Source organism: Petaurus breviceps, unplaced genomic scaffold, assembly GCF_028583685.1.
Source record: "Petaurus breviceps papuanus isolate PSGF00001 unplaced genomic scaffold, PetGlider_PUasm1.0 90692, whole genome shotgun sequence".
NCBI lineage: Eukaryota > Metazoa > Chordata > Mammalia > Diprotodontia > Petauridae > Petaurus > Petaurus breviceps.
Genome location: NW_027187313.1, coordinates 9189661 through 9207483, shown reverse-complemented (window position 1 = coordinate 9207483; position 17823 = coordinate 9189661). Strand labels below are relative to the sequence as shown.

At 35.9% G+C, this 17823-nt stretch overlaps 1 protein-coding gene across 3 annotated transcripts in view; it reads left to right on the top strand.

Moving 5' to 3' along the window:
* The window catches only part of DNM3 (dynamin 3), a 708993-nt gene that overhangs the window by 635975 nt on the left and 55195 nt on the right, over positions 1 to 17823 (top strand). For 2 of the 3 annotated variants that reach the window (XM_069065580.1, XM_069065579.1), the window contains one exon: positions 11681 to 16889. The exons of the other annotated variant lie outside the window; for it this stretch is intronic. In XM_069065580.1, the coding sequence (XP_068921681.1) occupies positions 11681 to 11750 (70 nt within the window). In that variant the 3' untranslated portion in view covers positions 11751 to 16889. Of the gene's footprint in view, positions 1 to 11680; positions 16890 to 17823 lie in introns of those variants that run through there. 3 annotated transcript variants of the gene reach the window in all.

Here is a 17823-nt window from a genome sequence, read left to right as displayed (position 1 = left end):
ATTTTCTCTGAAATCTATTTTCTCAAAATCTAGAGAGTTCAACAATTTTCCTGTACCCTTCATCACAAATTTTAAAATGGTCACTTGCCCTACTAAGATTCTCATCATTTATTCTCATCATTTCTACTCCATCAACAAATCTTACTTGTTGGCGAGAATAAGATCAATCAATTAATAATCATCAAGTATTTACTGAATGCTTCCTCTGTGCCAAGCACCATTCTAGACATTAATTTTCAAACAGTTAAGAGGAGGTACTGCTTAAACATCAAATAGTAATAGAATTCATTATCCCCCAAGAAGTGGAGGCAAGCTGAAAATATAAATTATTTTAATAAAGGCTAAAATCAGTCCATAGTGACATTTCTATAATGGTCTATTAAAACTCAGTGCATTTGTTTGAGCTACATGCCTCCCAAACCTTTTGAGGTTATATCATGGAGGACAGTCATGCTGTCTATTGGTACCCATGGAGAGGAGAAAACTTTGTATTATATGGACCAAAGTTCAATCCCAATATGGCAATTTCTATGATCTTAGGTGCTTTATATATATGGTAGATTTTCAGTAAATCTCTGAATGAATAAATGTTAACAAATACATATATATATATATGAAATACTGTATTAAAATTAGAGGGAAAACCCAAATTTACTTTAAGTTCATCCTAAATTAAATATTTATTTATTAAATACTCATTGAATACAGAGACAGAGACTGTTTCATATTTGTCTTTATATTTCCAACATAATCACAATGCCTAGCCCCTAGTAAATACCAGAAAAGTGCTTGTTAATTGAATGATTCATTCTTTCTTTCTTTTGTAGTATGTACAAAATGCTTGTACACTGTGGAAGAATACAAAATAGTGTTAACATATTGCCCCTGTCATCAAGGAGTTTACAATTTTCATGTAAAGAAGATATTCTCACACATTGAAAGTTACATAGCTTTGCAGAAGTATAAACAGGAGATTTCACAAGGAAAAAATGATTGTGTAAAATCTCAAACTTTTTAAACCCTTCTAAGAAAGTTACTTATTTAACAATTTAGGACTATCAGTGATTTGTTTAATTATCTTTATGATATGAGCTCTAGCTTATCTTTCATCATTAATTTATTTCTGTACTTTCCTAAGTAATCATTGGTAATATAGCATAGCCTACTTAGACCCTTCATACATCTCTTCCTTGCTCTTATGTATGTCACTCACAGATACTATGCTGTTCCATGATTCCTATAGAATATTGCTATTGAAAGGGTGGGCCTTCATGTCAGGGAATATGCTGATAACACTAAATTTCCCAGATGTAATCCTTGTGGAGTCCAGTCTTGGTCCATTTATAATATCGGTGCAAATACAATGGGCTGGACATACAGCTGCATGTCATTAAATGAATACTATGAATTCTTTATCTACTTCTTTCTATGTTAATTTCTAGGCATAACTCTTTTTAATGACCTTGGATTATGTACATATTAATTCACAAATCACTTAAGGATGTCCCTGAGGGTCAATATTTTCCTACCATAGAGATTAAAAACTATAAAATAGCTCTTAAATTCTACAGAAATAATAACTCCATATTCTCAGTCCTAGGTTTAATAAAGTAATTCATTACTTTCTCATGAGTTCAGTGAAAAATTGCAAGTAATTTAGATTTCTGCAAATTGAATTATACTTAAAATATTAAATACTTAATAAGGAGACCTTGTTATCTAAAAGAAGTCTGTAATATTTCCTTAATAATAATTTCCCAAACTTGGAAAAACTTACATGAGCTGAAGCAAAATGAAATGTACTGTGTACAAAATAACAGCAATATTGTAAGATGATCAGTGTGAATGAGTTAGATATTCTCAGCAATACAATGAACCAAGACAACTCTGAAGGACTTAGGATGAAAAATGCTATCCATCCCCAGGGGAAAAAAAAAAACTGATGGCATCCGAATACAGATTGAAGCATACTTTTTTAAAACTTTATTTGGAACTCAAAGTTTTAAAAACGAATGTTAAAAATTGTTTTACATGTAACTGGGGGAAAATAAAATACTAAATTAAATTTTAAAAGAGAGAAAAAAATAATATAATTTCCCCCTTATGAATTTCTTTGAAACTTTATATAAAGAATTTTTTTCGCAGTGAGTAAAATGCTGGCCCCAGAGTCAGGAGGACCCAAATTCGGTTCCGGCCTCAGACACTTAACATCCACACAAAAAAACTAGCCGTGTAACCTTGGGCGAGTTACTTAACCCCAATTGCCCTCCAAAAAGCAAAAAAAAAAAAAAAAAAAAAGACTTTTCTTCCAGTGGGTTGTACCAATTCTGAGATGGGGTGGTACTGCATTCTTACAATCCCCATAAGGGAACTTTGTAATACTTTACTTTTGACAGTAGATATACTTAGTCTCTGTGTATATTGATCTTTCTAGAAGCAAATAATATTCATTAATACCATATAATTTTTTGTAGTTCCTATAGATTGCTAATGAAGTAAGAGGCAACTTGATAAAAGTCTCATCTTCGACCTCTCCAAACCTAAATCCACAATTAAATTTTAGCCATGTTTAAGGCTACTTCTTAAAAGGCTCCTTCTTAAAATCAAAGGATTTTCCCCCATCCTTCTATTCTTCCCCTTATAATAATTATACTAGCAGTGGCTGACATCTGTCTCCTGTGTCATACTTTCATACTTCTTTGAGACTGACAACAGTCACATATTACAGAATTTTAGAGTTTCTTACAAAGGATCTAGGTAACCATCTAGTCCAACCTATAACCAAAAAGGAATTCCTATTATAACAAATCCCATACGTGGTCATTCATTTTCCACTTGAAGACCTCTAATAAAGGGCATCTCATCATTCGACTTTTGGACACGCCTAATTAATAGGAAGTTTTCCCTACATTAAGAATAAATATGATTTTTGTTGTATTTGTTTTTTGAGTTTTGTTTTGTTTTGCAATTTCTACCCTTTCCTCCTGGTTGCTCTTAGGGGCCAAAGAAAACAAGTCTACTCCCTCTTTCATATAACAAACTTTAAGATATTTTAAGACAAACAATTATCTTTTCCCTCCCACAACCCCAACAAGTCTTCATTCTCCAAGCTAAATATTCCCCATTCTTCAAATACTCTTTATATGACATGGTTTTCAAGGCCTTTCTAAACCTGGCTGCCTTCGTCTGAGCATTTTTCTGCTTATTGGTTATTTTTCAAAGCTGGTACTCAGAACTGAACCCAGCATTATGTAGTGTGAATAGGGAAGAGTACAGTGGGTCTATCATTTCCTAATTTCTGCAATCAGTGTCTCTGAATACAAATCAAGGTTGCATTAGCCTTTTGTTGGTTATGTCACAATAATTACTAATGTCCATTCAAGCCCCTATATTTTTTTTCTAGAGAAACTGATGCCTAACTTTATTTTTTCCCACTCTCACATTTTGTACTCACAAAGTCAGTTTTGTCAACTCAGTTTCATCCTCTAAAAATAGGAGCAACAATAGCACACACCTCAAGGTTGTTGTGAGGCTCAAATGAGGTACCAAGTACAATGTGCTTTGTAAACCTTAAAGTCCCATGTAAATGCTAGCTATTATTATTCAGAATTTCTTAAAACCCCTGACAAAGTTCCATACTGCTGGTTTTTCTTTCGGTTGAGCTACTGTAGAATTGACAGGGATGTTTTATCATGGATTAAACTGATTTCCTTTTTTCTGTTGTCAGTTATCAGCATTTCATCCACCCTAAGCATTAGTAACACAGTAATCATTTTTAACTTCTTTCCCCCAATATAGCTTAAAAAAAAAACCTCTCTTCATTGTCCTTGTTGTTCATCAGTTTATTTTGATTTTTAGCATTCTTGACACTTTTTTTTACAAGACTGTGCTACACTTTTGATTTTATCCTCTATTACCTGTCCTCTGTATATATCTATTTTGATTGGTAGATAGATAGATATTTTTCCTCACTGGAGAGGTTTTCTTTTGTCAATTTCATTCTTGAGAATTTCCCCTCCCCTTGGGGACAACTTCCCCCTTAAAATTTAGTCCATGGAAAATACTATCTAGTTTTTGTGTGTTATTTGCTATTTAGCTTTCTTCTGATGCCTTCAAAAGTCTGCTTTCCCAAAATCTGGGGTATATGTAAGATTATGCCAGGCTTTCAAGGTTTCCCTTATTTCACCCCAGAAATGATTTCATCCCTTTTGATTAAACTCTACATTTTACAGATATAGAAACTGAGCATCAGATGCTAAGTAACTTGTTCATAATCACACAGCTAGTATCAGACACAGGATCTGAATGTAGATTTTCCTAACACAAAGTCCAATATTCTGTCTACTGCCATAAACTATGCTTACACCCTCCTTTTCTCTTTTACTTTTTCTTTTCTCTGTTAAGTGAATTTAAGTAACAATAAAAGCAAGATTGAATCTACCATTTCTAGGAACACAGGACTATAGGACTTAGTACTTTCTTTCATTGCTGCTTCACGGTTGATATACTTACCAAGCAGAAAGGATACTTGCTGAGATTGATTTTCATTTAAAAAACTTACTCTTTTCCCACTCTTGAGAGTATGAAGAGAGCATCAAAAGAATATTGGATCTGGAGTCAGAAAAGCTGGATTCAAATCCCAGTTCTGCCACTGACTCACCTGTATGCCTTCTAGTAAGTAAATTCAATTCTCTGGACCTTTCTTTATATGTAAAATAAGGTAATTGAATTTAATGAAATCTAAATTCTAACGTCCCCTTTCAGTAATTACTCTTTTTAGTATGTTTTAGAAAAGTTATAACCCCACTGAGACCACCTAATTCTCATTAATCATGACCTGTAGACCCACATCTTTCTTGTCCTGAGTATTTCCATTATGTGATGATAACCCACAAGCATCTTTATTAGAGTGGGTCTTTTGAATCTTCCCCAGTTTAACCAAGCTACTTTCCCTGACATCCAAAGCAATTTGTCCTGCAAGACTCCTACTATAAAGTTGACCCAATATCCATGAAAAGCTCAGAGCTACCTAAGCTCAGCCAAAGTGGGTCATTGGCCTCAAGCGGCAACTGACATTTTACTTCTTCCATTCTTACCACCATAAATCAGAAGAGGGAAATAGAATGAAACAAAGAAACTAACATACACTTGTGATTTACCAAAGAAGTCACTCTACTCATCCACAATCCCATCCACCCTGTAGCTGTATTTGCCTTTCTTGTGACATTTGGTAGAGTGCAAAAATAGTATGCAGTGCGCCCAGCCCTGCAGCTACAAATTGTAAGGCCATTATGTTGGTTTCACATCTTTCAACTTTGATTTGAAAGCAGAAGCATGGCTCTCCTATAGTAACTATAAACCAACCGCATACACACAGTGTTTCAATAAACCCTAAGTGATACAAGATGCTCTGTTTCAATAAAAATGGCAACTTAATGAAACCCATCACAAAGTAGAGCAACTGAGGAACAGTTGTTGCAAAATTAGTAACTTTACCCAAAACAAACTCTGTTGCAGAGTGGATTTTTAAAAAACCACTTTGAATAGGTTAGAAACTGAAATGATGAAATGAGCATTAATGGTTGACCTGAAATGTACTTCTTTAGTCCCCTTAGACAGCATTCTGCATCTACCTCTATGCGCGCACAGACTGTAGTTCTCATGTCTGCAATATTCTCCCCTCCTCACTTTGGCCTCTTGGAATCCCTGACTTTATTCAAGCCTCCACTTAAATCTTTCCCCCTCTGTGAGGCCCTTCCTGATCTCCCCTTTGTTGTCAAACACTTCCAGCCCTCCTTTGCAATTTAGACATACTGTGTTTACTTGTTGTCATCTCTATAAAGAGAATTCCTAGATCTATAGGTCCATTCCTAGTGTCTCTTGTGAGCTACAATCCCATGTCACCAGCTGTCTTTTGGACATCTTGAATGGGATGTCCTAAAGGCAACTCAACCTCCACATGTCTCAAACTCATTATCTTTCCCCCAACTTCTTTTCCTCTTCCCAACTTCCCTATTACTATTGAGGGCACCAGTGGTATCATTTTGACCCCTTGCTCTCACTCACCCTAAATCATGTCTCTTCTACCTTCACATCATTTCCTCTGTGTTATGCAGGAACAGCCCTCAGTGAGACCTTTATCACCTCTCACCTGGACCACTGCAACAGTCTGCAAATGTATTTTCCTAACCCTCCCCATTTAAACCATCCTCAAGCTGCCAAGGTGATTTTTCTCAAGTTCAGGTCTGACCACATCACCCCTGCTCAGTGGGCTCCATTGACTCCCTCTTGCCTCCAAAAACAATTTAAACCCTTCATCTGGCCTCTAAAGCTCTTCAGAGCCTGGCTCCTACCTTTTTAGTCTCCTTACACTTTACTCTCCTCCATGCATTGGCCATCTCTATACCTCTGAGCACTGGCTGTCACCTACTTTGGGAATGCTTTCCCTCCCCTTCCTCCTCCTGACTTCTCTGGCTTTCTTCAAGACTCAACTAAGATCCCATCAACTGAAGGCATCTGTTAATCCCCCTTCCACTTAATGTTTACTAACAATCTTGTACAAACATAGTAGATCATATTACAATTACATTAGAATGTAAGTTCCTTGAGGGCAAGGCCTATTTTTGTTTTTCTTTGTATTCCCTAGACTATCACATTAAATGTTGATACCAGACACACAAAACATAAGTCTTGTGCAGTGCCTGGCCTATAGTAAGTCCCCATAAATTCTTGTTAATTGATTGATTGACATATTGCTGGGAGAATGTAAAATCTTTGAGAATGGGACTGTTTTCCTTTCTGTCCTTATGTCCTCAGCATCTAGTACAGTGTCTGCCAAATAGTAGGTCCATCATAACTGCTTGCAGAATTTGAATTTGTTTTCTTTCTTATGGTTCCCCAGAGGGAATATCTTAGCATTTTTGTATTAGCAAAACTCATCTTGAGTCCCAGAATCTGAAGAGTTGGAGGGGATCTCAGAGTTGCTGAGTCTCACCCATACCTGTCCAGAATTTCTGTCCGTGATGAACCTGAAAAGTGGCCATCCAGCCTTTTCTGGAAGACCTCTAATGAGGGAGGGAGTCCACTGCTTGCTAAGGCAGCTCTTTTCTACACTGAGATACTGATCATTGCTAGGAAGTTTTTTTATTTACATTATCTTAATTTTGGCTCTTTATTGCTTCCTCCCATTGTTCCCAGTATTACCATGTGAGTTCAAGCACAATAAAGTCTACCCTCTCTTCTATGTGATCAACCTTCACAACACGATGGCTTCTATATCCCCATAAGTCTCAGGCTCTAACAAGTCATGAAGACCCTTCACTTTCCTGGTGGCCCCTCTCTCAATACTCTCTAGCTTATCAGTGCCATTACTAAATTTAATCCCCAGAATTGAACATTTCTTTTCATAGGATCTTCCCAGTGCACGTACAGTGGAATGATGTATCCTCTAGACCTAGTAAGTCTGCCTTACTGTTGCCCAATACTTTTCTTTGGACTGTGAACTGATATTGAACTTGCAGTCTACTAACAATCCTAGATTTTTTTTCCAGGTGAATTGCTGTTTAGTCATAGGCTCCCTCTGCCATATCATACTCATGAACTTGATTATTTAAAGCAAGTATAAGACTTTATATTTATCCATGTAAAATTTCATCTTGACAGTATTGGCCTGATCTTCTATCCTATTAAAACTTCTTCAAATTCTGACAGTTGTTAATATATTGATATTCATTTTGTGCTATTTTCCAGTAAGATTTAAGACAGAAATCTATTAAAATTTTAGTTAGATATTTTGATCTCATTTTTCTCTGAAACAAATGTAGGTCCAGGTTGATTACAAAATATTCATATTTGTAGTTTAATTTTGTTCCTATAAAACTGTGAACTGGGATTCAATTCAATTTCACATTTATTAAGAACCTAACTATCTATTTGATACTGTGCTAGCATTAGAGTTTGTGTGCCTAGTGGCAATATTTAAGATATTAGCCAGCTTGAGAGAAAGTGTTGAAGTTTCATTTGTCTTTTTTGGTCAAGAGTCTTCCTTTCTTTCCTGGAAGTAGGCCGTGCCACTATGCTATTGTCTCAATTTTTTCATACCCAATGATATTGACTATTGAGAAGTTAAACCTCTTCCTACTCCACATTAACTGAACATACCCATCACTCTCAGCCAGACCTCTAGGCTTCTTATTCAAGCCCTAGTCTCCTCATGCCTCAACTCATATCAACCACTAATTATTCACTTTATAGTGTTCACCCATTCATAATGCTATACACAGCTATTCACATATTTATCCACTATTTTGATCACATCACTCTGCTGCTATCCAATCATGTCTGGCCTTGTTCTAAATTACTGAATCATGCAGTATCAGGACTACAAGGAAATTTAACGATTATTTTGCTCAATTCCCTTCATTTTACAGATGAAAAACCAAGAAAGTTTAGGCAACATCCAAAATCACAGAGCTAATTATTGGCAAGATCTTGGAAGGGTGGATAGGAGTCAAGTTTTGGAGAGGCTGAGTATATACAAAGTGAGAGAGATGAAGTAAAGTCTGTGTTCTAATACATAAAATTAGATCATATTCAATAATATTTTGAAGATGTTCTTTCTAGAATCACTATACATATGCTTGACAATATAAATCAAAAGTTAAAATAATTTTCAAATATCTAACTGCACACAGGCCATTTAATTTAAAACAAGTGAATAACGATTCATAGAATGACAAAGTTAAAAGAACTTACTTGAAAGCCATCTAAGCCAAATCCCTAGATGATAAGTTAAACATCTCTACAACATTACTGAAGAGTGATTATCCAGCCTCCACTTAAATACCAGTGAGTAGGGACTCACCATTCTACTGCTGGGCAGCTTCAATTATTGGGAAGTTCTTTATTTTGAAGTAAAATCTGCCTCTAAAATGTACGCGATGTTGATCCTTGTTCTCTTTCCTGAAGCTACAAAAACTATACCCAAACTCTTTCCCCCCCACATAGAAATCCTGTATGTAGGTGAAGATAGGGATTGTGTCCTTCTCAGCCCTCCATTCTCTAGAGTAAACAGCCTCATTTTCTCCAATGAACCATTATATAATATGGTTTCTAGTCCCTCAACTGTCCTAGTCACACTCCTCTGAACATGCTCCAACTCGGCAATCTCCTTCTAAAAATGCAGGTTACCCTGATCCTCTGCACCAGGGATTCTCAATCTGTGTTGTGTCATGGACCACTCTGGCAGCCTAGTTAATCCCTTCTATAGGCTCCTCATCATCTGTCACAAAGAAAACTGTACATTTAAATATAGTCATCAAAAATTTTTCAGAATGAGTTCACAGATCCTAAGATAACCCTAGCTCTAGAGGTTTACCATCTAAGCAGGAAAAAATGATACAAACAATTAGTCAGTCTTCAGGACATCTGTTTTTAAAAGTATTTATTTGTGAGCAAAGAAGAGAAAGTCATTTTTAATGGTGTGGAAATAGGTAGGAGTCATGGTTTTAAATACCTGGAAGAAAACATCAATATTTCTAATTAGTCATGGCCAACTTCTAAAGAGGCCTTATTTTCCTAGCCAAATTAACTAATAAATGTTGCTTGGTAAAAGCTTATCAGTCTAATGACCAAAAAAAGAAGAAAAAAAAACTTTTATTGTCAGTTTAAATATTCCTTTTTGCATTTAGTTCCAGCAATTATTATTACTACCTTTATTATTGTTGTTGTTGTTCACATTTATATGGCTTTAATGATTTAAAACTAAAGAACTTTCATCAGTATGAGTAGATAGTTAAATATTATCCTTTGCATTTTACAGTCATAGACTAAATTTCAGAAAAATTAATGTCTTGTCCATGGACATTTGACTAAATAATGGACAGAACCAAGATATGAACATCTCAGGAATTTATCTTCTAATCTAGGATTTTTTTCATTATACCAGATCAGCTGATGGTCCTCCATAGTACAACTCTTATTTGAATCCTAATTGACATCTGCCTGGTACCAGTAATGGAGAAATATGCTACACTCACATCGAAAAGAACTAAAAATGAGACTTGGGTGGGCTAGAATCACAGCCTCATCAACAGTGGTCCTTCCCACCCTTTGCTGGTTGGGTTCCAATTTTTTCTTCTGTTCTGTGGTTGCAATGAGGGAAACTTCTTTTCTGATTTTTTTTTCCCTGCCTTCCAACCTCTAGTACAATCAGGACCATAACTAGAGTGATTAGAGCTTTATTCAGGACCCCAGATGTAAAGGATGACAGCACTTAAAGTTCTTTAGCAGAATAGAAATAACAGGGTTCAACATATTAAACTAGGAAACTACTACATAGTGAGCCAACATGAGCATGTGTGTATATGTACATATACACATACACACAACACACACACACCACCCCTTGTAATAGTCTCAATGGGATCTCTGTTTCCATTCTTCACCCTCAAGACAGCACACATTTTATGTAGCTTGACCTGGAATTGATTTGTCATATTTGTTCAGGAAGCAGATAGTCCTAGTGACAGTCCTTGGTGCAGTCAAGCTGATGTTCCAACTTGCAAGTGAATTCTGTGGTCTGATTTTCATTCCAAAACATATCATTTTGAAAGAAAAGTGGCATCTCTTATCAAAATTAAAATTGTCAACTTATATAATTTGGTAAATTTAGTTCTATTACAAAATATCAATAGTAACTTAGATAATATGCACATAACAAAGAGTCAGCTTAAACCCATTCCCAATGAAGGTGAAAGGAAGGAGGAAGAGAATGACAATTTTAAGTTCCATATACCAAGTACTATGCACAACATTTGAATTTATACAAATATTATTGTAATTGAGAGTGTACTGTTTGAAAAATGAATCTTGGGATCAGGGAAGGAATAATCATAATAATATGGAATGACAAATCAATTGTGCTGAGCCTCTTAGGTACAGTAACACCCCTAGATCTGTACCTTACAGATCTATTCTACCTGAAAAACTGCCAAGGAAAAGGAATATCCAAAAGAGAGGGCAAAGACCCCAAGTACATCCACTTTATTCACAGTAGAAATTCTTGGCTCTTCACTCCAAACCCATTTGCTTGTTTTTAAATTTTAGACCATTCTAAAACAGCTTGATTATCTGGTTCCCCACACCAACTAGAAGCACTAACTTAAAAAGGATAAAGAAGGTAGAGCTGAGAATTAATGAGGAAACACATGAAAACAAGATTTTTTTTTTAAGAATCAAAATGAAGATTCCAGAGCCATTTAATGTAGGGACAAAGAGCCTTCTGTGCCTCTGTAGACCCTCAGGGCATAATTCATTTAAAGAACAGGGACCTCAAAAAGAGGTAAAATTACTTTTAATATACTCTAGGAGGGAAGTATAAAATACCTAAGAGGGATGATCATCAAAAATGTTAACAGTGTGCCAGTCATGATGCTTAAAAGCTTAAAGTTTCAGTTCTATTCAGAAGATTCCTGCATGTGAAACATCTCATTCCTTTAAGGTGCTGGATTAATGAGATGCTGCTATACTAAGGTACATGTAATGAACTGAAGCTGCCACTGCTCGGCATTTATGAGAATATGCATGCTTGTGTTTTCACTTTCTTGCTGCCCCAGAAAGGTTCCAGTTTCATGCTAGATGTTTCTATTTGTCTCTTCACCTTTTTTTTCTCTCTTTGTAGCCGGAGACCACCTCCATCACCAACGCGTCCCACTATAATCCGTCCATTAGAGTCCTCCCTCTTAGACTAAGTGAAATTTCTGGCATGGCAACTAATTGATAACGAATTATATGAAACCAACTAATTTGATAACTGTTGCAATAAAACATGAGTAGTCGCATGTGTGGACATCTGTAGGCAAGTAACCAGTTTTACTAATATACTCATCACTCATTCTGCATTGCCTGTGGCATTTCCAATCTTTGGGGAAGGTCCATAATGCTTCAACCCATGAAAATGACTGGCCTTATAGAGAATCTTTACAAGGGCCATTGACCAGGGGAGGTTTGGGGTGCAGTCCTATACAAAATAACTATGAGAACATATACTTTACCTGCATATGACTAAACTTGGCCTTTCCAAATTTAAGAACAACTTGCTTTAATGATGTTTTCCATTAAGGAGTGTTCCTGTGTAATAAGGAATAGTAACGTTATGCAACACATACTTCTTTCCATAAATTCTAATTAGGGTGAGAGGAATTCTGTTGTCTGTTATTAAAGCTGCTGCCTGCTCCATAATTACATACTCAGATTCCTTTACCCTCTCCTTCCTTTCACAGTCCTGCTGGGAAGTGGTTTCATTATGATTTCTTAGGAGTCAAAGCTTTCAAAATTTATAAGGTGCTTTGCTACAGAAAACCCAGTGCTTTGCATAGTATAAAGACCGTTTCCTTCTACTGACTTGTTTTGCTTCATGTACAACTGTGAATCAAAGCTTGTTTTTCATTAATCAGTCAGTGGGCATAGCAGCTTAATTTCAGAATTTCAAAGCGAAGCAAAACACCACATCTGTCATAGTGTCTGAGAAACAGTCTTTCTTCTTTCACATAAGTAGTAATATTCACCTTAGAGTACATAACAGTGATGGTTACCACGGCTTGGAGTAAGACAGGAGATGAGACTAGTACAAAATATGGGTCTGAGTCTCTGAGATCAAGTCCTTTTGCCACTGTGAAATGAGTGGGCTAACCAACTGCATACTGTGAAGTGTTTTGTAACTTAAATTCATTTACACTGACTCTATTTTATTATTATCATCTTGGATGTTTTGGTATGAGAAAAAACTCCATGCTAATTTGTAATTCCCTTATTTAAGGGAATTGTTTTATTCATTTCCCCCACTGGAATGTTATTTTTGTTGTTGTTGTTCATTTAAATCATTCTTAACAAAGCTGGAAGTTTATTAAGGGTAGCCACCTGTTAAAGGATGGGTTCTACAGCTGAGAGCCTATCAACATAGGTGTGCCATGGTGTAAAAAACACTTAAAATCACCTTGCTCTCAGATCCAATAGGTCACTCAGCACCCTCAGATTTCAACAGAAAGAACTGGAACATTTAAATATAACAAAAGGTGGCCAGAGAACTGGGGGTTGAAAACCACCCTTATTTTTTTTTCCTTTCTAAGGTACTTTCCAAATTTTTTCAAGAGCAGCTGAGTCAGTCAGTTAATAGTTCAGTCCTCAGCACTGAGTTTTGTGCTGCTGAGGACAATATGAAATAGTATGAAGGAAACCTCCACAAACTAAAGTAAATTTTATCAGCTAACTATTCCCAGACAGCAGACCAAATATTCATATAATAGTTGTGTCACATGATGCTATTTCATATTGTACATAAGTAAATCAGATTTTGCCAACTGAAAAGCTTTACTTTGAAAGCATTTCACATGACTTGTATGTTAACTTAACTTTAATTTCCTGCAGTTTATACCCAAAGCAGATACCTGTAGAGTATGAGGTAAAAAAAAAATTAATCAATGTGTAACTATTTGAAAGAGAAGATATGCCAAATTTAATAGTTGAATAAGGTATTGACCTTATTAAACTTCATAAATGTTCAACAATAATTTGGATAGCAAAATACTAAATATTATACGTAGCAACCAGCAAATGAAGTCACCTTTGGTAACAAGGGCATGTCGTCTTTAAAGTTTCCAAATATTCAGGTTTGATTTATAGGTCAAAGTAGGAACAACCACATTCCTTAGCTATACTAATTCTCCCATTTCTTGTTTTCTCAATGTTAAAAAAAAGTCTCCCTTTGCAAATGGAACAGATGTTCAATGTCCATGTTCTCTCTTGAAAAGTATGTCTTAGGTAAGTGGAAAATATTAAATAACTTGTCAGAGTTAAGGGATACAAGAAGACCTTTTCATATGAATCTCCATTTTAGGATTTCCTTTTGTCCTTCACTTTCATTATCTTAAACAGTCAAAGAGGCAACCAGCTGCCTAATACTCTTCCCACTTCAGGGTTTGGCTTTGTGCAAAATGTGGTTTTACATTTTGCTGTATTTAAAAAAATTTTCCTTCAAGTTAAAGGAAAATATTGTGGATAACCACTGGTGCATTTTAAAATTGTCTCAAACCATGTCAAAGAAAATTGCATATTTTTTTCAAGTTTCTTTCCACTGATCTTATGCAGTCATAAACAATACATTTGTCATCTTTGGCTTTCACTCCCAGATTATACCCCTTCAGTTAAACTTTTGGCTATAATTGTCCCCCTTTTGGGGGTACTGTTTTTTGTGTTTTCCCCACTTCTAAGATGTTTCTAATAGAAGCTAGCCATCCTGAGGACTTGGACAGTCATGTGTGCTATATGAATTGTTTTTTAGCATTGTTCCCATTTCCCAAAGAGCTCATGTTTTCCAAGAGGGAGAAGCTGATGTAAGGGAAATCTGAACTTCTGAAGAATTTTTACTTTGGGGCACACCCTACACATATGGCCTTAAGAAAGGAATATACCTGAATGCATGTTCCAAATGTTTACCATGCTAACTCTAGCCTCCTATGGAACTTTCTTTTAAGCTAGCTGCTCAACCTCTAACTCCTATAATCATAGTTCTATCCTATCTGGCACAGGAGAGCAAATTCAGAAGCATACATGTAGACATGATGGCTAGAGGTAGTTTTATTTCCACAAACAAGATAAATACTGCATGCATGTTGCAAAGCAGCTGAGTTAGACATGGATAGATTGTTGAAACAGAATTCACTTTTAAAAGGTATATTTCATTTCCAAAAACACTAGCCAACATTTAACTGCTCAGCATTGCTTTGAGCCGTGCTTCATTAGCTAGATAGGCAGCAGGATCTGCTTATTAGCCAATTTCCTATTTGTTGGGATGGAAACTAAGTCTAACCCTAAACCTTAGAATGAAACAGTTTCCTGAACTATTTAAGTATAATAAGCCTTCTAAAAGAATAAAAGTAGTCAAGTAGACTTAATTTTATTAGCCTTCTGTGTAGACTGTAGCCATAACTCTCAAATATGAAAAGGGACCTAATACCAGTATGTTATAAATGTTGATGTTTGATGTTTGCAAACCCATTTTCTATGCATGTGTCACTCTGTATACAGTAAATACTGAATCATGTTTATGTATGTACATGTGTTTTGTGGAAGTTCATAAAGCATTTGATAAAATGTTTCAAGCATGGGTATGATTTATAGATGTATAATGTGCATATGTGTGTATATTTATGTACATGTATGTATGTACATATCTATATGTCCAGTATGGGTGTTCATAAATATATTGCAAAAAAACCCTGTATTAATGTAAAAGGTAGCTATGAAGGACCTATGGAAATATATGGCAATTATCTAACAGAAGACCATCTCTCACAAAATACATGAGTCTTCTGACCAAATTGTATTTATTTGAGAGGGACACACAAACCCTGAGAATGACTGTGGCATTCTGTGCCCAAATAAGTTAGCATAACATGTGAAGACATTTAATTTTGATTCAGAGTTGTGCTAAAAATGGACATCCTTTATTGAAACAGATGGGCATGATGTGTACAGTCTGGAAACTCACATTTTAAGGTCCCTGATCAGGAATCCAGCTTGTTCTCTGGGTCACTGAAATCGATCCTAAAAAGTTGATGCATATATTTGTTTTCTCTCTGCCATATGTTTCCAAGAATAAAATGGAGAGAGGTGACAACATAAAGAAAATTGAGGCTTTTCAGAATAAATTTGATGGAAATCTGAAGAAAAAAAAAACCTTTTCAAATCTATTATTCACACTGTTATTACATTTGGCACTTGGTGTAATTGTTTGAAAATCATCCAGGAATTTCCTCAGTGTTGTTCAAAGTGTCCAGGCACCACATTTTCAAATTATGAAACACAGTGGAAGAAAATTATTTGTAACTCTCCCATGAAATTAGAGAGCAGGGGAGATGCATTCCTGCTATGAATACTACTTCAAATGTGGATGAGCCTGAATTGTCCTAGAGAAAAGGTAACTAGCTCACCAGATCATCCAACCACATAGTGTCTGACCTTTTACCCCTTTCCAGATAAGCCTTTCTTGTCCTATGTGTCTCCTGAATCAATTTTGTCACCCTGGCTGGTTGATTTGTTGTAAAGTATGTGGTGCTCTATATGCAAACCTTTAACACTACTTTGGTGTATATCTGGTATTGTGTAATTATATCTTTGTATATATGTAAGTGTGTGTGTATGTGTGTGTGTCAGAGAGAGAGAGAGAGAGAGAGAGATGAAAGAAGTGAAGTGAGAGATTCTTTTGTTTGTCTTATGACCTGTTTATAGTGATGTACTGGTGAGATTTCTCACCTCTCTGGTCTGGTGTTTTGCATAAGGCTCAACTGTTTGATTATTATTGCTATTGTTATTGGTTTAAAACTTTAGCTTAGGGATACTTTACATCTTGCCCTCTATGTAACAGAATAGAATAGTCTCTTGTCATAAATGAATATTACTCTGCCTGTGTTCCCTCTTGCTTTGTCTGCAGGCGATCTGATAAGAATGGCTCCTCCCATCCAGAAAGTCTACCACTGTTACTTAATTTTTGACTTACTCAGTGTTACCAGCCTGTGTTTATTTGTGTTGTCTGTGTTTATTTTCTCTCTCCTTTTCAGAACCATCCAAACATTTTTTATAAACAACAGTGTTCAGATATTAGCAAAATTTGGTTCTCTCTGTTGATTCTCTAATTATTAATCTGAGCCAGAATAGGTCCCACTGACCTGCCAGGACTGTCAGTGATTTCCTAGCATTGATACCCGAACCTGGAAATGGACGGGTTATGTGCAGCAAGTTCCTAAAGTCTGTTGTATCATTCTTGAAGGTCATATGCACCTGTTGTGAAAATTGTGAAGTTGTATTTCTGAACCTGAAATAAATTACATTTGAAGGACTACTTCTCTTCCTCATTCTCTTCTTAATGCCATGTTGAATTGTGTCTTTGCATTTCAATGAAAGCCAAAGATTCCTAGGATTGTATTTTTTTTCTTTTTGTTCAAAGAGTCCAGACTCTGGCTAAATCAGCCAAGAACAGCCAAAGTGGTGAGTGCCAGAATGTTATAGGATAGTCATAGATATTGGCTTTAAGGCTTTCTAAAGGAGTCAGGTAGGATGAATCAAAGGAGAGAAACTGAGACTCCCCATTACTTCAGGAGTTTTTTATTGCTGGGCTATGGTGAATATACATATATGTATGTATCTATAATATATATGTATAGGTATATACATATATATAGGTGTGTGTGTATGTATATATATATATATATATGGAGAGTCTAATGCAAACCCTACCAAGAAACACTAGAATATTTTAACCCTGTGTCTTGAAATAAAACAAAAAGGAAGATTCACAAGAAATATAAGTAGAATGAGAAAGAATGTGTTCCAAGTGGACAAAAAAGATGTGTTCCATATAGAAAAATCACTGAGCCTCTCACTGAGCCCCATCAAAGAGATGACCTTTATATATTTATGTATGTAACTTCTCCATCTGCTCTCCATGTGGTAAAGTACTTATTTCTATTCTGCTCATACAGCATTCAAGGAATAAATGAAAGTGAGATGGTCACACCCCACCTCTAGGAAATCTCCAGGGTCTAATGGAAGGATTCCTCACAGCTTTTTACATCATGGTAACAGTGTTAAAAGTTGGAAGAATCCTTTGAGATCACCTAGACAACCCCTTTCAGAGACAGGGAAACAGAGTCCTCGAGACTTTAAGTGCCATGTAACTGTGACTGTGAAGATACTAAGCAGCAAATCCAGGCCACTATGTCCTCTGATTCTTTATTTAGGACTGTTTCCATTAACTGCACTGCCTCT